Genomic DNA, 24,325 nt, shown 5'->3' on the forward strand with positions numbered 1-24,325 from the left:
TAAATGTTTGCTCTTGTAGATAATGTGCACAGCATCATTTCAGGTTGCTGACTGGGTGGTTTTAATGCTAAACAAGTGTGTATTGAGCATTGGAACATCTCAAGAGACCATACAATTTGTACCTGCTCCCACTTTTCACTCCTTGTAAATGTATACACGGTATATATTTATCTATATGCAAATATAGAAACTTCAAGCCACTGATTAGTTGGTAAAAGTGAGACAGGCAAAAATACTGCACATACAAAGGTAGGGAATAATCCGGCGCTCAGGACATATTTTGTTTTTTTTTGCTTGTATCATTTGTTATGTGACGTTATGCATAAGATAACACTAAACATGACCAGTTGAATTATTCAGCCTCCTGGAACCATATTTAACCAGGAGGCCAACACCTGCTTGAATTTACTCCATCTCATTCCTCTTTCACCCAACAATCGCGAAAGTTTCATTTGACTTGCTATTGTTTTGACAGTAAACTCGAGCCTTCGTAACTTTTAAAAGTCGACGGCAATTTCTGTTTCACCCATTGTTTCTCCAGTTGGACCTGGTCCCAGTACCTCACTCAAATCTCCTCCTCGAGTTTTAAGCTTGGCAATTTCCCATGTACCAGCATATGCCATGCATATCTGCACACAGATCAGAAGAAAATACATACAGACGCAAACAGCTCAGGAATTAGTAGCACATTTATGTTCTGGCAAAATTAGCGATAGTTATGCTAGTAATTTGAAACTGCTGCACCATTTAAATATGAGGCTGAATTTGTACTGCAGTCGGCTTGCAATTTTACTACAAATAGTTTCAGACACTGATTACCGGACATAATGAAGTGTAATAGTTCATTTTCTAAGAATGGGCCGCCGCATTTTTTTTCTTCTTCATACTCTGATCGGGATCGTTGGGGGTTGATGGATTGTTTAATATTTGAAAGGCTGATAGAGGAGGTGGAGCTTCTCACAGTTGCTGGGGATGTTCACTTTAGCGTTGCTATTTCAACCAAGCGAGTAGCAAGCGCTGAGGCTTCAGGGTATTGTAGTCTTCTTTACTTCTGGTGCTGGGCTGTGTTACAGGCTCCTCCTGTTTGCTGAACTACACAACCCAGCGCGCTTGACTTCCCCAGTGCAGGAAAGAAACAATGGCAGAGACTGAGCTGGGGAGTTTTACTAAGGATGCCCAAGGTGCTGAGAAGGTAGCCGCCAAGTCCCGCAGGTAAGCAATCACCGAGGCCGTTTCTGATATGGTCCTCCTTCCGGCGACACAGGCTGAGCCTGGATGTTTCAATCAGCTGGTAAAGAAAGCCCCGGAAGTTCGGAGCAGGGCATGCCCTTCCAGATTGTAATCCTGACACCTTTTTTTCTTCACACTAATGTTTGCAACACTACCGTTGAACCTGGCGGTGCTACTTTCTGACCTGTTACTTATCCCATCTGGTGTTGGCTCATTAAAGTTGCAACGTTGAGTTTTATAGAATAAAAGTTTGCGGGAGTTTCTGGTTTTCACGACAGCTGCTCGCCCTCTGAACCTCTGTTGTAATTTGCCATTGCCCTTTTGGGGATAGGGAAGGAAGTCGTTTTCCCTCCTGTTGGTTAATTTTATCCTTTTGACAGGTGCCTTGTTGCAGCTGCTTAGAAACCGGGGAGTGAGAGTGTGGCAGAAAGAGTGTTAAACCACTAAATGTATATCATCAGTGCAGAATTATTTATAGTTTGCTGTCTGCTTACACGTGTGAACTGTTCTTGTAACTTCTGTTCAGGACTGGTAAAAAAATAACGTGTAGTATTCAAAGCAACACAACGTCTGCTCAGTGTCTAAACTGGAAGGATACACATGATCAAGTTTATGTATTCAACTGAGACAAAATGCATGAAAATTGTATAACTAAGAAAATAAGTTATGAGAATAGGCCATTCATTGAATAGAAGTTCACCCTCCTGGAGTTTGCCTCTGGATCTTGAATGCCAGGGTTTATTTATCTTGTTATAAATCTGCCTTGAATGCAGTAAAATGTTCTAAGGAGATAATTATAAAGTCTTGGAATTTGTGGAGACATAAGGCCATTAGTGCTAAGTGTTGGAATAGAAGAAACTTGTTCTGACATGCATACAACTTCAAAAGTGCAAAAGCTGTTCCCTGTGATAAACTGCTCTTCCTAAAGAGCTTGATTGTACAGGTCACTCTAACATAGTGTACATGGATCAGGTGAATTCATAAGAACATGCTGTTCTACAGCTTAAGAAGGAAACCTGCAAGTAGGGTTCTTTAATGTTAGGATCTGAGTTTCTAAAACAATGTTAATACAGATCTGCTATTAAACAATTTATCCAGTCCCAAAATATTTAACTTCAGGAGGATTGTTCTTCCTTCACTAATAAAGATAATTCTATGCTTTAAAAAGACAAACTCCAATTTTGTTTTCAATTGCTTACACTTCAATTTCCATCTTTGTAGGTTTCAACTTTTAATTCACACTTTGCTTACAAGATCAGTCTAGAAACTTGTGTTTTTACTTACTGGGTTTATGGCTGCGAGCATTCTTTAATGTGATTGGTTACTCAACTAACTTGATGGTGACATATTACTGGATATCACAGATGCCTTATATTGACAATTGATATTAGCTGATGTCAGATCAGGGAAAATCCTCAACTACAAAGTGAAATACATTTCAGAATATTGGGTTTTTTGAGGTCTATTGTGACTGTGACTAAGTCACTGGAGAAGCTGGTGAATTTGAAAACCTTTATTCCACTCGACAAGCAGGCATTCTCTTGGAGACCCTCTCCCAAATTTAAAGTACATCAAGATTTTAAACTCTTGATGACAATGGTAATACTAGGAGATCAATACAATTTCAAAACCTAAAATGACATTGCAAACTTCAATACTTTGTGTATGGCAAATGGTTCCTTTCAAGTATATATTTACAATGAAAGCATGTTGTAATTGATAAGACACATCTGAAGGTTCAGACATCTTAGCTGGGCCAAACTCATTCACACCGTTGATCTAAAAGCTTCTGAAGGCAGAGAACACACACCAAAGGTTAGTGTTGTGAAGGCTAACTCTTTGAATACCCAAGTATCGGATAGATACTTGATTGATAGATCAGTAATGCCTGTGACCATGTGTGATGTGCTTAGTGACAATATCAGTGTGGTCTATAAGCTTCCTTAAACTTGGTTACAATAATGCAAATAAATTTGCTCTTTGTTGCCCGGTTTGATGCAGACCAATTAACATAATCCCACTGTCTAAATTTTCACTGATGCATATGAGATTGTCTCATGGGCTCCTCAAACTCTAATGAAATATAGCTACCTTCTTTGTAATTGCATCAGTATGTTGGGTCCAGGCTAGATTCTTAGAGATGCTGACAGCTTGGAACGTGAAAATGCTCATCCATCCCATTTCTGAATCCTCGCTGAGGACTGGTGTGTGTTCCCTGAACTTCCCTTTCAGAAGTCCACAATCAATTCCTTGGTCTTGCTGCTGTTGAGTGCAAGGTTGCTTATGTGACATCACTCAACCAGCGGATCAACAGTGCTATGCAAACGTATCAGGTGTATATATGCACAGCACTGAATTTGTCATCATGGAGTGGAGAGCGGGTTTGTCAATCTGGCAGGAGCATCGGATGTTGGGTATAACGAAGGGTAGAGTGCCGTGGGTAGAGTGTGGGACAGGTGATAGAGAAGGAGTGCCAGGGCAGGGGGTGACATGGGTGCAGACATACCCACCCCTGAGACACCAGGCAAGGTCATTTGGTTCCAAGCAATTGGTTTATTGATCATACAGAATGTTTCTCACTCCCTCCCCTCTCCCTGCCCCTTTCCACTCGCTGTCCGCTATAGAGATACGTATCAGAATCGGGTTTATCATCACTCACATATGTTTTGTAACTACAAAACAGAAAATTGAATTGAAAAAACAAGGGTGAACAAGAGATGCGAGTCTAACCTTGTGTTTACTTTAAGCGAGGCGTGCACTCCTCAGGTGGTAGCATCATGCCATATGCAATTCACTTATTTTTGCATATAGACCATAATGAATAATTTAAACAAAGGATGCTTGAACAGCAACATATTTACAAGATAACTTGAATATTACTGAAATATTTAATACACAACACTCCTCCCTGCATAGCTATTAACTCCAGCTCAATACAGAATGCATTTCAACTTGTCTACACAGCATACTGTATAATACAACTAATATACAGGCATCCACAACACAGTAAATTTTAAATTGTCCCATTCAGGCCTAAAGATTTAATCGCTGTGAGGCTTTCATGTTATTGTGTGATTAAAATCTTCCCTGACAAGGGAGGTCACTCCACTTGGCAGGTAGACTTGTGGCTGTGAAACAATCTCAGATTCTGGATGATTGTAGGAGTTGACTCTGAGACTACAGGAATTGGATCTGACAGCTCTGGACAACTTCCTTCTCCTTTTCTTAGTTTTTTCTCTGTTTTTTCTTTGCTTCTCTCTCAGTCCTGGCTTCTTTCTCTGTCTTTATCCTGCTCTTGACCCCTTTATTTTTCTTTCTCATGTTCCTTCTGTCTTTCACACCATTCTCTACCTCACTCACATTTATTCTCTGTATTACTTTTCTCATTTTCAAGTTCTTGTCTTTTTCTTGCTATCCTTTTTCTTCTACTAGTTTCTTGTGAGGATCTGTGAATCAGAACAAGATGGCACCAGTGCACAATGCTCCCTTGATCGTCATCTTCCAGAAAGATCACAAAAAAGTCTTTTCTCCTTCTTTTATGCTTGTGTTTTTTTTTTACCTTAAATGTGTTTCTGGGACAATTAGAGCCTGCAATTTATGGTTTGGAGATTGAGTGATCCAGCACTTTGCTGTCTCTGAGAACATTCCAGGAAGCGAGCGTGTACCTGGATGGCCTTAATATGAAGAAACTTTGAGATAGGTTCCGAGTTGATGTTCGACTTTATTTAGCTGGTTAAAGTGTCCATTAATCACCGCTTAAAGTGTTGAAGAAGACTGAGACATTAAGGCAAATGTGGACACCAAGCAAGACTGAGTGCCTTCCTTCTGATTGCTGCCAAGAAGGCCTGTTGCTGTGTGGCTCGCTGTGGCAGGAGGGTGGGCCTCTCTGCTTTGTATGGTGTCCTCTTTGGATGAATGTTGCTGATATTGTAGGATGGTATCATGGTTCTGTGCTTATGGATTGGACTGTTGCACTTATCAGACAGATGGTTTTGATATTCCATGGCCTTTATTGGCCATTCCCTTTCCGTTTTGTTGTGCAAAGGGAGGATGCTTGGAGATTGATGCTCTGTTGTGTTCTGTTAGTTTTGTGTGTGTGTGGGGGAGGGGTTGTTTTTGGAGGGGTTGATGTTGCTGTTCCATTTTGTGCTGGGGGGAGAAGATTTGGGGGGGGGGTTGACGATCAGGATGCCGGTTCTTTTTATGTGGGGGGGGGAGCGGGAGCAGAGGGTGGTTTGATCTTCCTCTCTGAACGACTTTCATGTTCTATCTTTGTTTTGTGGCTGTCTGGAGAAGATGAGATTCAGAGTTGTATATGGATAGGTGCTTTGATGATATTTGAACCATTTGAATTTGCTAATTTCTTGAAATTAAGACTCATTTATCCCCTTCCATTTCCATGTCTTCCTCCTTTTTCTTTTCCATTTTCTTCTTTCTATGTTGTGCATCTTGATCTTAGGAAGGTGCACTTAGTTCAGTGGAATATTCTCTTAATAATCCTTCTATTGCTCCCTTTACGACCTGCTCACTCCTCTTAGTTTCTACACGCACACCATCTGACAAAACCTCTGTTTTTGTATTTCCATTGACTCCTTTCTCTTTGGCCTTGCATTCATCCATCTGGGCTTTAACCTTTGCATTTACTGTTACATGAAGCTTTATGTCTCCCACTTGAAGTTACAATACCCTTAATGCACCTGGACTAGTTTGCAACTTTCCTGAAGCATCTTGAACTTTCTTCCTGCTTAAATCCAAGCCACATTTCACAAGTAACTGCCTGATTAACATATCAGAGGCTTTCTCAGAAATGTTGCCTATGAAAACTGCCTTTGGCACTTCCACAAGTCCTTTGGGCGGCATGGTCTTTTCTTGGTCCAACTTGCTTTCCAACCAGAGGCACAAAGATTGGTACCAACACATGTTTGCCCTCTTTGTACCTCTGGGGTGCTCGTGTAGCATCAGAACACTCAATGGATACGATTAAATATTCTCGTTTCAGCCTGATACAGCTTAAAAAGTACAACTGCTTCCAAGGTCAGTACAGTCAACAAAGATGTCTTAACGTGTTTAAATGAACTATCGCTGCTTAAAACTGACGGAAAGAATACTGGTTGTAGAAGGATGCGTCCTCATAGGATTCCATGGAGGAAGTGTGGCTGCAGGTCAGGGATACAAGTGCGTTTAAGGAAACAGGGTTTTAAACTCCCAATACTGACTATCTTGCTGGCGAACATGCTGTCTCTGGTGAATAAAATCAGTGATCTCAGAGCCAGGGTGCTGAACCAGAGGGACATTAGGACCACGTGTGTCCTTTGTTTCATGGAATCCTGGTTAACCCCTTCCGTACCGGATGCAGCGATTCAGATCGGGACACTATCAGGACAGATCTATAGAGTCTCAAAAGCAGAGGTGGAGGAGTATGCCTCATGATCAACTCTTCTTGGTGCACAAATATATCAGTGCTGTCCCAATTCTGCTCACCAGACCTGGAATATCTAGAAGTTAAGTGCCATCCTTTTTACCTACCGCAGGAGATATCTGGGATCACTTTTGTAGCAGTATATATTCCACCTCCGGCCAATGTCAATCAGGCTTTAGATGATCTGAGCAATGGGATCAACATGCATGAAACAGTGCACCCTAATGCCTTCAACATCACTTTGGGGGATTTTAACCAGACCAGTCTGAAAAAAAAAATCACTGAGCATTTACCATGAACAGATCATAAAAACATAAAAACATAGAAAACCTACAGCACAATAGAGGCCCTTCGGCCCATGAGGCTGTACTGTACATGTACTTACTTTGAAATTACCTAGGGTTACGCATAGCCCTCTGTTTTTCTAAGCTCCATGTACCTATTCAGGAGTCTCTTAAAACACTGCTGTATCCGGCTCCACTACCATCACTGGCAACCCATTCCACGCACTCACCACCCTCTGCATAAAAGAACTTAACCCTGACATCTCCTCTGTACCTATCATTTGCAATACTAGAGGAAACAACAAACTGGACCATTGCTACACCACCCTCAAGAATGCTTAATGCATTATTCCACACCCTCACTATGGAGAGTCCGATCACCTGGCTGTACTTCTATACCCTGTGTATAGGCAGAGACTGAAGACTGCAGCACCAGCATTGAGGACCAAGAAGATATGGACAAGGGGAGCACAGGAGCACCTACAGGTCTGCTTTGAATTGGTGGACTGGGCTGTATTCAGGGATTTATCTTCGAACCTGGATGAGTATGCTGCAGTTGTTACCGACTTCAATAAAACCTGTATGGATGAGTGTGTGCCTACAAAGACTTACTGTACATTCCCAAACCAAAAGCTGTGAATGAATCAGTGGGTACATAGTCTGCTGAACACTAGATCTGTGGCATTCAAATCTGGCGAACCTGGCCTGTACCAGAAAAGCAGGTATGATTTGCGGAGAGCCATTTCAAGGGTGAGGAGACAATTTCGAACAAGGTTGGAGATGACAACGGATATACAAGAACTCTGGCAGGGTTTGCAGGACATTACTTCCTACAAAGCAAAACCCAATGCATGAATGGCAGTGATGCTTCACTACCAGATGAACTCAACACCTTCTATGCCCACTTTGAAAGGGAGAACACAACTACAGCTGTGAAGATTCCTGCTGCACCTGATGACCCTGTGATCTCTGTCTCAGAGGCTGATGTTAGGCTGTCTTTAAAGAGAATGAACCCTCGCAAGGCAAAAGGTCCCGATGGAGTACCTGGTAAGGCTCTGAAAACCTGTGCCAACCAGCTAGTGGGAGTATTCAAGGCCATTTTCAACCTCTTACTGCTACGGGCAGAAGCTCCCACTTGCTTCAAAAGGCAACAATTATACCAGTGCCAAAGAAGAATAATGTGAGCTGCCTTAAAGACTAATGCCTAGTAGCACTCACATCTACAGTGATGAAATGCTTTGAGAGGTTGGTCATGATTAAACTGAATTCCTACCTCAGCAAGGACCTGGACCCATAGAAATTTGCCTATTACCACAATTGTCAATGGCAGATGCAATCTCAATGGCTCTGTACACAGCTTTAGACCACCTGGACAACACAAACACCTATGTCAGGATGCTGTTCATTAACTATAGTTCAGCATTTAATACCATTACTCCCACAATCTTGATTGAGAAGTTGCAGAACCTGGGCCTCTGTACCTCCTTCTGCAATTGGATCCTCAACTTCCTAACTGGAAGACCACAGTCTGTGTGGATTGGTGATAACAACTCCTCGCTGACGATCAACACTGGTGCACCTCAGGGGTGTGTGCTTAGCCCACTGCTCTACTCTCTATATATGCATGACTGTGTGGCTGGGCATAGCTCAAATACGATCTATAAATTTGCTGACGATACAACCATTGTTGGTAGAATTTCAAATGGTGATGAGAGGTGTACAGGAGTGAGATATGCCAACTAGTGGAGTGGTGCCGCAGCATCAACCTGGTACTTAATGTCAGTAAGACAAAAGAGCTGATTGTGGACCTCAGGAAGGGTAAGACGAAGGAACACATATCAATCCTCATAGAGAGATCAGAAGTGGAGAGAGTGAGCAGTTTCAGGTTCCTGGTTGTCAAGATCTCTGAGGATCTAACCTGGTCCCAACGTATTGATGTAGTTATAAAGAAGACAAGGCAGTGACTATACTTCACTAGGCGCTTGAAGAGATTTGGTATGTCAACAAATACACTCAAAGACTTCTATAGATGTACTGTGGAGAGCATTCTGACAGGCTGCATCACTGTCTGGTATGGGGGGGGGGGGTTGTGGTGGGCTGGCTACTGCATAGGACCGAAAGAAGCTGCAGAAGGTTGTAAATCTAGTCAGCTCCATCTTGGGTACTAGCCTACAAAAGTTCCCAGGACATCTTCAAGGAGCAGTGCCTCGGAAAGGCAGTGTCCATTATTATCATCACCCAGGGCATTATTATCAGCACCCAGGGCATGCCCTTTTCTCACTGTCACCATCAGGTAGGAGGTACAGAAGCCTGAAGGCACACACTCAGCGATTCAGGAACAGCTTCTTCCCCTCTGCCATCTGATTCCTAAATGGACATCGAACCCTTGGACACTAACAAACTTTTTTAATATATTATTTCTGTTTTTTGCACTATTTTTAATCTATTCAATATATGTATACTATAATTGATTTACTTATCATTATAATTATTCTGGGTTTTTTTCTTCTCTATTATGTATTGCATTGAACTGCTAAGTTAACAAATGCCACATGCCAGTGATGATAAATCTGATTCTGATTTTTGGCAACATTTCATGCTGTACAGCATGGTGATGGTTGTGGTATCATCTAGTACCTTTCTTAGCTCACTTACAGTGACAGTGTAATGTGGGAAGCAGCATGGAGTTTGTATATGGATCTCCAATCTCGTTGTAGTTGTCTCAGCCAATCCCATTCCCACAATGCTGGACCTCCTGTTTTTACCACGTACAAGCTCAATGTGGCTTGTTGGTTGTATTTCACTGTTATGAATGTCATTCCCAAAGGAGTTATTTTTTCTCCAGTGTACGTTCTTATTTGGATATCTACAGGTTTCTGTTTAGTATCTTTGAAATGCCACTCAAACTCATTTTGTGTAATCACAGAAACAAGTGACCCACTGTTTAATTCCATTTTAATTAATTTGTTGCTCACTTCAATATGGTTTAAGCCGTATTGCTTGTCTATAGTTAGTTCTCACATTGTAATTCTCAAGGCTAGTCAGTGCCGTGTCACTTTAATGATTGTTGGGGTTTTCTTCCACAGTATGAGGATTAGTGCTCCTTTTGAAACTGTAATTTGACATTTTATCTTTGTCTTTCATTGAAGTCCATTTATATTTGTTTGCCCGACATGCTCTTTGTATGTATCCTACTTCGTTGCATTTTCTGCTAGTTTTGCCTTTAAATTTGTCTGGTATACGTGAGCCCCTGCCACAACAGTAACACAATTTGTTCAGCCAGGCCTGTTTCTGTTTTGATGTTGCAACTTTGTTCATGCTTAATTTCATTCCTGACTGTAACTCAATTGCATCTCTGTCTGCAGTTTCCATTGATTTCCACTGCTCTTTCAAATTTAAGTTATGCTTTAGTTAGGAACTGTATTGAAATGCTTTCCTTAAGATTCCACAAACTAAACTATCTCTTTGTGCATCATTAGGCCCTCTACTGAACTGACAGTGCTCAGGCAATCTGTTCAGTTCAGCCACATAAACTGAAATGGACTCCCCTTCTTTTAGATTCTGCTTAGGAAACTTAAAACGTTCTGCAATCAGCAATGGCTTTGGTTCTACATGTTTCTGCATTATTTTCAAAATAACAGCAAAATTCTTTTTAGTTGTTTTGCTTGAAGCAGTTAAGCTTTGAAGCAAACTGTATGCCTTTAAACCCAACATACTCAGCAAAATTGCTACTTGTTTCTCTTTGGCTATTCCATTTGCTTTAAGATACTGTTTACTCAAGTATACATGAATCAGTTATCCAATGAGCAATCAAGTCTAATTTTCTGATGTAACCAGCCAGGTGTTTTCGCTTTTTAAAATAATTATTATCAAATGAATTCCTCTGTTTTCTGCTTTTTTTTTTCCAAACTCAATTATGTCTTCCCTTCCGAAGAACACATGCTGCACTGCATTTCAACAGGTTGCCTGCTGTTTTGGGCTCTTTTAAAAAAATACATCATTGCCACTGTTATGTTTTGTAACTGCAAATAACAAAATTAATTTGAAGATAAAGATGGGAGCTCGAGATGCAAGTCTAACTTTGTAGCAATGCCCGCATTTATCATGGCAACTGACTTTTCTTTTTAACATACTGGTGGTCCCCGAGTTATGAACGTACGACTTATGGACAACTTGTACTTACGAACCGAGGAAGGAGAACGCCGTCCGCCATTTTAAGTTGTTGCCGTTGACACTGTGTTGAGTGTGTAACTTTGTATTTGGCTTAAATTTTTCATAGCAAGATTCACCCTGACCCCACCCCTCCCCCATTCCGGTTGGTTGGTGGTGCAGTGAGATCAGTGCCAGGCTGGAGAACGGAGGTTCCTGAGTTCGATCCAGTTACAGACTGCTCCCGTGCTGGGTTGATGTTGATCCAGTGACTTCCGTACCATCTGTGCGGGGTTGATGTCGAGCTTGCAACTCGACCTTGTAAAAAAAACCCACTAACACCTCCAGTTTAAATTCCCACGTGGAATATTGTGGAGGATCAAATACCCAAACCCAGCACAGCCCCCGTTTGTCCCAATTAACCTGTCTCAGTGTGGTGGTCCTTGGGACCCAGCGGACCTCTGGAACTGGCGGAGGTCAGGACCCGCCGCCCGCAGTGTCTCTGTTCCATTGATGAGAATCGATTGCGTCGAAAATAAAGTGGAAATAATAAAGCAATTGGAAAGAGGTGAAACGCCATTGGTCACTGGAAAAGCGTTAAGAGTACAGTTGGTCAACGATCGGAACAATTTTAAAGGATAAAGCATAAAGTGAGAATAATGGAGCATCTGAAAGGCCCTGCCCTGATGAAAGCTACAAATATTACTCAGCAACGCAGTGGTTTAATTATTGGAATACATATGCATTTTAAGTGTTTTATATGCATAGAAGGGTAAAACATATTCTAGATACTAATACAAACGTTTGACTAACTGATGCTAAATAATACCCATTTACAAAGGTAGAGTGTTCCTGTGAAACCTTTCTTAAGCTGAGATGGCGTAAAGCGAAGAACCATTGACTTATATGGGAAAAATTTTTGTAAAAGAGAAAATCCTCTTCGTAATGCAAAACCAGTTTACTTTTGAAAAGGCCAAGTGGCATAAAGTGAAAATTCTTAAAGCAGGGGACACCTGTAACCTGTAATGAATTATTTAAAGAAAGAAAGAAAGCTTAATCAGCAACATATTTACAAAATAACTCATATTACTGAAATATTAAATATACAATGACATATTTGAATTTTTTGTTGCAGCACTACAATGCTGTACATAAAATTACTACAGTCCTGTGCAAAAGTCTTGGATGTGTGTGTGTGTACCATATCTCACTTATGTACATCTTGTCATCATCTGAACTTTTGCCAGCAACGGTTGTGTCATCAGCAAGTTTACAGATGGCTTTTGAGCTGTGCCTAGCCACATCTTGGATGTAGAGAGAGTAGAGCAGTGGGCTAAGCATACATGCTTGAGATGAGCTGATGTTGACTGTCAGTGAGGAGAAGATGTTATTTCTGATGCACACAGACTGTTGTCTCCCAGTGAGGAATTCAAGGATTCAGGTGCAGAGGGAGGTACAAAAGCCCAGGTTTTGGAGCTCATTGATTAGCACTTGAGGGTATGATCATGTTGAACGCTGATCTGTAATCAGTAAACAGCAGCCTGATGTAGGCATCACTATTGTCCAAGTGATCCAAGACCAAGTGGAGAGACAGTGAGATTGCATCCACTGTAGACCTATTGTGGCAATGGACAAATTACAGTGGGTCCGGGTCCTCACTTAAGCAGGAGTCGAATCTAGCCATAAACAGCCTCTCGAAACACTTAATCACAGTAGATGTAAGTGCTACTGGGTGGTAGTCATTGAGGCAGCTCAGCCGGCACTTCCTGAGCACTGGTATGATTGCTGTCCTTTTGAAGCAGGTGCAAACCTCCGACTGCAGCAGTGGAGGATTGAAGATATCTTTAAACATTTCCACCAGTTGATTGGCACAGGTTTTCACAGCCTCATCAAGTACAGCAACAGGGCCTGATGCCTTGTGAAGTTTCGCTCTGTTGAAAGAAGTTCTGATGTTGGTTGAGATGGAGATCACAGGGTCACCAAATGCTGCGGTGATTCCCATATGCATGGTTTTAGCTATTTGAACTTTTGCCTTTTGAGTGGAGTGAAGTGAGAATTACTTACAAAGGATTCTTCGTTTCAGCAACACTTCTCTTCATTTTTTTTCCAGATATGTATTTGCAGTAATTAAGTTATATTGTCCTCAGTGGATCAGCTTACAGAAATTAAAACCTGTGCATCCAAGGGAGAGTCCAATTAGCAACAGAATAGGTTTCAGAAGGTGCATTAAATGTCAGTGAAATGTATACTATATACATCCTGAAATTCTTTTTCAAGTGTCCCAAAGAATGAATGACAGTTAAGACATTAGAACCCCAAAGCCCCCCCCCCACTCCCACACACAAGCAGGAGCAAGTCAATGACCCCCCCCCCCCCAGCAAAAAAGCATCATCACCCTCCACCAAGCACTCAAGCACGCAGCAAGGCATCAATAAAGACACAGGCTTGCAGTACCCCAAAGCTACTCATTCACCCGGTAATTCGACATACCACAGGCTCTCTCTCTCCCCAATAAGGGAAAAAGAGGTGTCTCCACTTCACAGTGAGATGGGAGACATAAGAAACGACTCCCTGATTTACAATGTTAAAAGTCTATTGCGTCACTTTTTCCGAGCTCTGCACCCAGAGAGTCGGCACCAAAAAGGTGCAGTTTACTGGACAAGCGACCCCCGGCAGCTAACCTGCTCCTCCTGATGTTCTGTGTTCTCCTGTGACACTTCAGTCAGGGGAACCAGCACATCTCCAGAGCCAAAAAAGTCCTGGAAGCCTGGAGCTGCCCTCATCTTCCAGGCCGCACCCTTGGGATAACAAAAATAGACCAGTCACGAGACCCCGAGAGTGCATCCCATTCCCGCAAAGAACCGGTGTCAAAGTACAACTCCAGGTCAGGGTATTCAAAAGAAACCCCCTCACCCTGAAAAGGAGGAAAAGAGATATCAAAGATAGAAATAAAGCTGTTTCCGAAGATGCAAGCAAAGGAGTCGCCGTTTAGCGCCTTCTTGAATATTAGGTTTTATTGAATGTCTCAAGCTTTATAAAACAAGCATGTTAAGAGCAACGCAATAATGACAGGAATCGTGTGCATTCATGGGAACACGTTAGTCTGCTGAGGGAAAAACACTGACTCTAATGACTAATGTAAATAATGTTGAACCATGTGGTTTATATGTATGTACATCTGTGGCTGCTGTCATCTACATACAGCATTAGCACCTATTATGCTGGGCAAAATGGTGTTTTTTTCACTGTTGGAATCTCCTGCCTATGATTTGCACACATTCATGTATATTTGAAAGAACATACAGTAGATGAGATCTGGCAAGTACTGAATCAGCAACATAAATCTTAATTGACCAATGTTAGGGTTTTTTATAGTCCTTTTTGTTTTACATTGAGTCACATCTAAATTTACTTCAGCCTTAAATAATAAGTATGCGTAATGGAAAATGATTTTGAGAAGTTTAGAAGAAGTGTTAGTTTCACGATTACAAGGGTTGTTGTCCTTGTTTATTTTATAACTTTCAAATGGCTGGGTGTGAATGAATAAAAATGAGTACAACTGATATGAAGCATTCATCCACAATTCAAGTAATGGAGTAATTTTTGTAGCGTAGCTGACTCACTTCCCTAAAACTATCCTTAAGATAATGTCAGCGTTTTTTTTAAATAAGACCTAAAATAACACAATTTCAGACCTGCCCAAACACTTTGACTCGGTGCTTCTTCACAATGGTATATGTTTTTGAAGAGCTATACTGACACACTGAAGAAAGACTTATGCGTCTCCGGTTGGCCTATCTGTGATTAAGGTGCCATCAGTGAAAGGACCATCATTAGATTCCTATAATAATAAATTCTAGGATTAACTGGGTGATGCACCATCAATAACTCACACTGAGACGTAAGGCGAGATATCGGCTTTTATTGACTGGAAGAAGGAACCAGGAGTGAGTGTCCATCATACTATGTCCTGGAGACTGAGGCCGAGCGTCAGGCCTCAGATCGCCTTTATACAGGGGCCTGTGGGAGGAGCCACAGGAGCAGTCAGCAGGGGGCATGTCCAGACAGGCACATAGTTCACCACATTGGGCCAGTTGATAATCTACTAGATTATAGCAGTATGATCAGGGAAACTTCCCTCACTGCTCTGTTTCTGGCCCAATGAGGAAGGCAGCATTACTAGACTTTAATTCTGGAAAATGAGCCAGGTCAAATTTCACTGTGGGGGAGGAGGTGGGGTGAGGTCTCCCAGAACCATGATGAAGGTTTAAAAATGGTAGGGAAATGATATAAGCCTGAGGGGCAACCTGATAAGATATACAGCATTATGAGAGACATAGATGGAGTAGATGATCTCTTTTTTGACACTGGAGATGTCAAAAATTAGTGAGTAAGGAAGGTTTTGGGTGAAAAGAAGAAAGCTTAAAGCATTTGCAATGCAGGATTTTTTTTTATTACACGTGGTGGTCAACATCAGCATTATGTACCGTGTCACACTTAGTGGTAGGTGCTGGATCTTTAAGGGGCATTTAGACAGGCATATGAGCAGGCTGGAGATGGAGAGAAGTGGAGCATGTGCAGGAGGGTGGGACTAGTTTACATAGCACATACACTGTGTGTGGCAGGGCCTCTTCCTGTGCTGTGTGGTTCTATGGTACAGACTGAAGGGCCAGTTTGTGGGTTGAGAATAGATCTGACCAAAATAAGTTGGAATCAAAACTTGCCAGCCAAAATGTAAATGAATAATGGGAGCTTCTAGAGTAAAAAGACTTCAGCTACTGATGTGGGCACGTTCCTCTGAGGAAAGAGGATATAGAAGAGTACCAGTATTAACGAACAGGATAGATACAATTGTACTGGAGAATTACAGTCACGATGTATTTGCCCTGGATGGAGCTGTTTGGTTATGAAGAGACACTGAATAGGCCAGATTTGTCCCCACCGAGCTGCAGGAGGTGGGGGGGGGGACAAATTTCTGAGGAACATAGCATCATAATCTTATCCCAAAACAAATGAAGGGAAAGGTTTTTCCACAGACTTTAAGCGATTAGATATTTTAAGCTAATCAGTCTTAAATCTTGAGCTTTTAGATCTCGAGCTTTGTGTGTGTGTTTTATGAAACATCCTAAGAATTATCAAGACAATGCATGAATTGCTAAGACGTAGAAGGTGATAATCAAGCATTGATAAGTAAGATTAATATAAACTTGTGCTTGATAGTTGGCATAGACTTGACAGGCCCAAAGGTATATATTTGTACTCAGTAACAAATGACTTCACCAACATGTTTAATAAGGTGCAACATATTGGCTTGTGATCAAATTTGGATGCTATCGAATAAAACGTCTTGAAAAACTGAGTAGAAAATTGGCTAAGTGACATGAAACTAGATAGTAGAGAAAGGTTTTTATAACTGTAACAGTGTATACCAGGGTGTTCCCTTGGGATCGCTGTTGCCAGACAAAAATATAACTAAATATTAGGAGCTTATAAGGTGGCAATGCTTCAGCTGCAATCTAGGCACATTCCTGTGAGGGAGGAGGATTTGAAAATTAAGGCCAGAACTCCATTATTGACAAAAAGGAGGGATGTAATTGTACTGGAGAATATGCAGAGTAACCTGACTTGTGTCATCCAGTGGTAGAAAAGGCAAGCAGCTTCAGGTTCCAGGGCATCAACATTTCAGAAGGTCTATCCTAGGCCCAACACATTGAGCAATCGTGACAAAGGCTCAGCTGTGGTTCTACTTCACTTGGAGTCTGGGGAGATTTGGCATGTCACCAAAGGCTCTTGTGGAGAGCATTATGACTGGTTGCATCACTGGGCTGCACAGAGGGCTGTGGACTCAGATGGCTCCATCACCAGGCACAACCCTTCCCTCTATTGAGGATATCTTCAAGAGGTGATGCCTCAAGAAGGCAGCATTCATCATTAAAAACCCTCATCTTCTGGGACTTGCTCGCTTCTACCGTTGGGGAGGAGCTACAGGAGTCTGAAGGCTCGTACTTGTACTCAACATGTTGGGCTTAGTTTCTTTCCCATGACCAGCAGGTTTCTGAATGGCCCATGAACACCACCGGATGCAATAGACGACTCCAGCAGACCCGCAGGTGAAGTGTTGCCTCACCTGGAAGGACTGTCTGGGGCCCGGAATGGTGGTAAGGGGGGAGGTGTGGGGACAGGTGTAGCATTTGGGTAAATAGTAATAGGAATGGGTAAATAGGCAGTAACTGACTAATGCCGAAAGATGTGATCTGTTGCAGCTCGGAGGAATGAGAAGGTAATATACCAATGGACACCATTCTAAATGAGACAAAAGAACAGAGATCTGCAGCTGAATGCATAGTTCATTTGAATGTGCCAGGCCAGGTTTAGAAATTGCCTAAAATACATTGGGAGTTCTGGAAATTTTATAAATTGAGGAATAGATTAAAAGAACAAGGAAGGCTTAATGGACTTCTGTGAAGCAATAGTTTGGCCGCCACAAAAGTATTGTTTTTTCTGGGTGCTACCTTTCAGGAAAGATGTGAAGTCCTTGGAGACAGTGCAGAGGAGATTTACTATCTGGCTTTCACAGATGAGGACTTGCAGCTGTGTGGACAGTCTAGAAGAACTGGATTTGATCTCCTTGGGTCAGAGGAAGTGACAGAAGTAGATGAAGATGTTAGGTATCATGAAGGGAATAGTAGATACTGAGAAACGTTTCCTATTTGTAAAGAGATTGCAAACCTGGAGACATGGAGGGAGGAACAGTGATTGGCAAAATACCCAAGTTTCTTTTTAACTAATAAACTAACTAAATTCAAGTAGTTGGACATCCAAATAGAAAATGTTGTTATGCTTACTCACCAAGCAAGGCATTACTGGTTTTACCTTTTTACATTATAATTATATGTTTCCAGGTATGAGTTGTTTTTCAGAGTGAATCTTTCAGTTCAATATTTTACTCCTTTTTATCTATCTGTGCCTTTGGTTTTATTTTTGGATGAACTAATCGTCCCTTTCTGTTGCCTAACTTGGCCAGCTGCCTACTGCCTTTCATACTTAAAAGGTCGCACCACCAGCTAGTACAAAAGCTGGGAGACATTACACTCCACTGAAGCTCAGTAGCTGTGAGGGACCGGCATGAACAGTGTATGGGATGTCTGCAGGCCGGGGCACTGATGACTAGTGTGTGCCTCTTCCCAGGAGCCCACACCCTGACATTGAAAAAGGGGTAAAGTTGGGGTGTTACTCCAGTGTCTGACAGACAAAGCAACCCCAATGCATCCGCCAATGAATTGTAGCCCAGGCCGGGTTAACAGTAAGAGGGTATTTGCACAACACAGCCTATTTATTCAGATAATACATCTTTTTAAAGAGTAGGGAGCTGAACTTCTATGGGGGGGGGGGGGATGACAACTCGCAGTAAAAACGGAGCAAATTCTCCAGCAAAATACACAATGAGCATTCCATCCAAATTATGTAACTAAAATTAACCTATCATTTGCGGCCTAATTGTCTAGAAAGTTACATCATTACCTCCACCTTGTCTGGGAATAATATCACTATTATTGCAGCCTTTCTTTTTTTGAAGGTGCTTAAATATCAAAGGGAAGATGTCCGTGATTCCAAAGCATTCGTATTCTATGCGTTCCACATACTGCTGAAGCTCATTGCCCTGACCTGCTTCAATGCTGGACAACACTAGTCTATGTCAAGGTCCCTTCATGGCCCTTTTCCCAATGGTTTTCTTTTCATATTTGCTTGCATTAGATTGCAGGTGTCATTAGATTGCTTTGCCTCATTCCATTCTTCCTGGTACTCAAGATTTGAGTTTGTGCTAATTTCATTTTTTGCACATTGGCCTCTGTTCTCAATGTCTCTGTGCAAGGGACGGCTGTAGGCAACTGTTGAGTTAGTTTGTAAACACTGTTCCCTCTAAGCCCAGTAAATAATGTTCCCATACACATATCCTTTGTTGCTGTGCTGTTAGAATTTTCTTGTGCCACAAGAGTCATGCTCAGAGCAAGTTGGTTTGTGTGGCTGTAAGAAGTAATTAGAGGGAACAATGTTTATAAATATCCTCCATTTCAATAATGACCGCACTTCTAATATACTTAAGGATGCTCCCAAGCTCTTCTGCTTGGATTCTAATGAAGACTGTGAGATGTACAATATAAATGCAGGTTATTCTTTTAAAATGACAGAAAACTGTGTGGTCATGCATGTTTAATTCTCAGAAAACAATGAGTAATTGAAATCTAGTAAATGCAGAATTAACAGTCAATTACATAGTGAAAACTGTTAGAAATGACACTCAGTTACCTTCAAATTGTTACAGAAATAATGAAACTAATGTGGTTTACCAGATGGTGAGTTTTGTAACCCTTCAGGATGAAGGCTAATTTTTTGTTCTTGACACTTGGTCTAATAGATTTTATTATGCTTTTACTAAGCATGGTAGTTACGAGTGCAGTTTCAGTACCACAATTAACAAATAACCAGATTTATCACATTCTCCTTCAGTGCCACATTGAATTCATGGAAAATGGTCTTGGTAGTATTTTTATATTACTGTGCAAATTGAGTCCAAACTGATTAGAGTCTGCTTAAAGATGATCTGTTAAGGAAAAAAGTTAACATTTCAAGTCAGTGACCTTTCATGAGAATTGGAAGAAGGTAAAGGTTGACAGGTTTTATTAGCAATTACAGAGCAAAGATAAGGCAGAGTATGCACAAGAGTTGGATGCTAACCTTTTGAGTCTGTATGCTGTTCATTTAGATTTGACTTGTTTGGAACTTTGGAATCAGAACAAACCAAATCGAGACCTTTACAATGGTCTGCTGGCTGCAAAGAGAACTTTTATCCTCTACCAGGCTTCTTCCAGTTGGCCCTGGAAAATTCCAGGGAAACATGGGACTTGCCCATGATTCCTGCAGAAATAGTTTCTACCTCTGAGTCTCCAGTGCAAAATTTTGCTGAAGGGATGCAACTTCTATATAGCTTTCAATACATCCCTGGCCAGAGGTTGCTGTTATAAAAGTGGGTTTCTTTTTCATTGGCTCAGATTTTGCTTCTAACTCCCTGTAATAAAACCAAAAATGATTTGCGGTATGAAGCAGATTGTTAGTGTGCAGTTTATCTCCATGATGAGTATGGTAACAGAGCATGTTCAGGAATAGGATAAATACTGATGGCACAGTGCAGAACCTTTGTCAAAATTCAGCAAGTTCTCAGCCATTGTTTGAATTAGTAGGAGGAAACCATCTCTGAGGTAAAAGATGGCTCGAGAGCCTCCTTTGCAAAGGGAGAGCATATAAGCTCTACTACACATCAGACAACAATAACGTAGTAGTAAATATTGAGGAAATGAACTGCATGTTTGATAGTAATAAAACAATTCCATTAACTTGAGAGCTTCCACACCAGATGCTTCATATCAAGTCCTTTCTAACTGGAGATCTACAGATGCAGAGGTGTTTTGAATGTTTTATTTCTTAAATATGGATTTTGCTTTTAATCATCAAACTGGGCATACTTGAAGTTCTGTATTCATTAATTACCAGGCATGGGGGGTGGCATGGTAGCGTAGGACAACATAATGCTTTTACAGGACCAGAGATTTGGGTTCAATTCCGCCACTGTTTGTAAAGAGTTTGTACGTTCTTCCGTGACCATGTGAGTTTTTTCTGGGGGCTAGCTTTTCTCCCACATTCCAAAGGTGTACAGGGTTAGTATGTCTATTTGCACAATTTTTGTTAAGGCATTTATTAAAACTGAAAACAAAATCACCCAGCCACAAAACGCCTAGAACATTTTTACAGACCACCAAGAGATTTAATGTGGGAATAGCGCTTCCTGTCAAAATAATTTATTCATGTCACAATTTCACATGTAACAATCTCAAGACCAATATTTGTTTTCAAACTGAAATAAATAGCATGCTTGCTTTAAAATTTTGTAATACCATCTCACATCCAGATTTTGCCAAGGTACCCTCACTGATGAGGGTACTGAGGTTTTAGATATGGCAATACACACAAAATGCGGAAGGAACCCTGCAGGCCAGGCGGTATCTATGGAAAAGAGTAAACAGTCAACATTTTGGGCCAAGACCCTTCAGCAGGTCTGTGGAAAAAAAAGATGAGAAGTCAGAGCAGGAAGGTGGGAGGTGGGGGGGGGAGGAGGGGAGGAAGAAGTACAAAATGATATGTGAAATCAGGAGAGGAGGAGAGGTGAAGTAAAGAGTTAGAAAAGTCGACTGTGAAAGAAATAAATGGCTAGAGGAGGAGAATAGAATTTTCAGTTTGAATCGGTGGTAGGAAGGCAAATGCAATTTTAGCATTCATTTCAAGAGGTCTAGAATATAAGAGGAGGGATGTGATGCTGAGGCTTTATAAGGCATGGTGAGACCTCACCTTGAGTATTGTGGACAGGTCTGGGCTCCTCATCTAAGAAAAGATGCACTAGCATTGGAGGGGGTTCAGAAGGATGATTTCAGGAATGAAAGGTTATCATATGAGGAAAGTTTGATGGCTCTCGCTAGAACTTAAAAGAATGAGGGGGGAAATCTTATTAAAACCTTTTGAATATTGAAAGGCTAGACAGAGTAGGTGTAGGAAGGATGTTTCCCATGGTTGGGCAGTCTAGGACAAGGGAACACAGCCTCAGGATAGAGGGCAGTCCATGTAAAACAGAGATGTGGAGAAATTTCTTTAGGCCAAAGGTGGTGAATTTTGTGGGGGCCAGGTTGTTGAGGGTATTTAAGGCGGAGATTGATTGGTTCATGATTGGCCATGACATCAAAGGTTACGGGGAGAAGGCCGGAGAGGACAAGAGGGTCAGCCATGATTAAATGGCTGATCAGACTAGATGGGCCAAATGGCCTAATTCTGCTCCTCTGTCTTATGGCATCAGACACAGGAATGAGCTTCGTCAAATTAAGCAGTTATATTAGTGAAGCCAAGAATAGAGTTTGTTGAACCAGAGGATGCTTTCAGTGGAAGAGCTGCAATAAGCAGAGTGACCATGGAACTACCACTTGTAGGAGTGTGCAGAGGACCTAACTTTACATAAAATTTGAGTTTCTTGGCAGAGGGCCAGACCTTCTGTTCCGACTCAATATGTATAGCTTCCCCTGATCTGACTATGAAGCACCTGTCTTGTTGGCTGCCTACACTGGAGTTGGGTGTCAGTTAAAAATGTTGCACAATAGGAAGAATTACGGTAAAAGTAGCTCATAAGAGTATTTAAAAGTCATTATAAACATTAAACATACCATTTTACAACCGTCATTGAAATCAGTGGAGTATCAGATTCTGTAGCCTTTCTCACCTGGTAGAGCCTCCAAGTATCAATTCCCCCAGGTGGTCAACACTAATAGACTCCATCATTGGACTCCACAGTGCAGGGCGAACTACCCTTCAACTTTCTAAAGTCACTGCTCCTGCATGAAAAGTGATGTACAGCTGTGGACTATCCCAAGTGAGGGGAAGAGGAGAGATGACGAGTGTGCTTGTGCGACCTACCCACTGTTAACTGCCATTACCATCACCATGGACATAAGCTGACCTAAGAATATTGAAGGTGACAAGATCTTTACCTATAACCTTTTATTCTTAAGAATTTTCTGATTTTCAAGCATTTCACTGTACGTTTTGATAAATTAATCTGAATCCTATTCTGAAAAGCTGCAGCTGGAGAAAGCATTTGACTCTTACTTGTCCCCTCCCTCTATTGGTTTGCCTTTCCCCTTTGTGATACGAAGTGCACCCCATCTTGGCAATGGAGGGGTGACAAGGTGGCAGAGATGGTGTAAATGCACCTGATTTCACACCTGCAGCTGCCCGAGCCGACGCTGGGACTTCTTGTGGTTTAGAGAGCGCTTGTGTGTAGTGTGGCAGCTGAGATGCTGATGCAAGCTTGCTGGAGGACCTGGCCACAAGCTGTTCTGCTATAGATGATACTGCAATTCCCCTTTGAAAATGACCTTTGAATCGCTTCCATCACCCTTGGATGTACGTTGGATAGTGCCAATGGTTCTGTATGTTTTTGAGTTTGTGTTCTTAAAATCTTTTAAGACCTTGTACCAAGATCCATTGACTGGGATGGTCTGCTCTTAGTCCACGCTGCTGTTGAACAAGCTCTTGAAAGGTGGAGAATTGGCTCCCTGCATAAGATTGCCTGACTTGATGAAATGCAGTCGTGGTAACTCCTGCTTTGTAATTCTGCAAAGATTGGAGATAGGATATTAGATTAACCACACTAGGTTTGTGAATGATTCAAAAGACAATTCAGTGATTACTTCACCCTCATCCATACCAGTTTGATATGATGGTTATCATTACGACAAGTGCACCTATGTGTGGTGTCTGCTTTCGCAGCATGGACTGGATCGAGGAAATAGATAAATAGTTTAATTTGAAATAAGAAATAGACTAGAATTATGAGGTAACATTGTGTTTTGAACATGATGCCTTCTAGATGCTATTTGCTTTATTGATTTCATAAAGCTGCTCATCTTGGCTCAGGACGCCAGTGAAGCAGGACTAGTGTTGAGCTCTCACATTGGAACTGACAGCCAGCTCCATTCACTTAAACTACTGATCCTTAATTCTGTATTTGCAAGAGGAACTGCATCTTGAACTCAGCAGGAACAAAAAAGAGAGTTTGTCTGGTGAGAGCAATTTGGGTGTTTTGGGGACGCTGTGACCCAAGTGAACTCCACATGCCAGTCTGAGCCTTTATTCACAACTGTTTAAACACAATAAAATAACCTGTTGAGTTTCAAACTGCTAAAACAGTGCAATGTAAATTAGGAGCTAGTGGTTCTAAAGGCAGGATTATAAAATCAAAAGATACAGGAGCAGCATTAGACCATTTGGCTCACAAAGTCTTTTCTACCATTCTGCCTTAAATATAGCAAATAACTTGGTCTTCACAATCTGTGGCATCAAATCCCACACTTTCACTACCCTTTGGCTGAAGAAGAAATTCCTCCTCATCTCATTTCTAAATGAACATCCTTTTTATTGAGGCTATGCTTTTAAATGCTAGACTCATCCTCTCCACATCCACTTAATCCAGGTCTTTCAGTCTTTTTGCTCCTTTTTCTGTATTCCATCAAATACAGGCCCAGAGCCATCAAATTCTCCTCAGATATTAGGCCTTTCGTTCCTAGATCACTGTGAGGCACCTCTGGATCCTCTCCATGGCTAGCACATCTTTCCTGAAACGTGAAGCTCAAAATTTCTCTAATGT

At 41.5% G+C, this 24,325-nt stretch overlaps 1 protein-coding gene across 1 annotated transcript in view; it reads left to right on the forward strand.

The window, feature by feature from the left end:
* The first annotated feature begins 991 nt into the window (after nucleotides 1-991).
* Nucleotides 992-24,325, forward strand: part of LOC132399825 (uridine-cytidine kinase-like 1) — a 135,496-nt gene continuing 112,162 nt past the window's right edge. Inside the window, exon 1 of the mRNA XM_059980626.1 lies at nucleotides 992-1,212. Coding sequence (XP_059836609.1) covers nucleotides 1,139-1,212 — 74 coding nt within the window. The 5' untranslated portion in view covers nucleotides 992-1,138. The remainder of the gene's footprint in view (nucleotides 1,213-24,325) is intronic.

This window comes from Hypanus sabinus, chromosome 9, assembly GCF_030144855.1.
Source record: "Hypanus sabinus isolate sHypSab1 chromosome 9, sHypSab1.hap1, whole genome shotgun sequence".
Classification (NCBI taxonomy): Eukaryota; Metazoa; Chordata; class Chondrichthyes; order Myliobatiformes; family Dasyatidae; genus Hypanus; species Hypanus sabinus.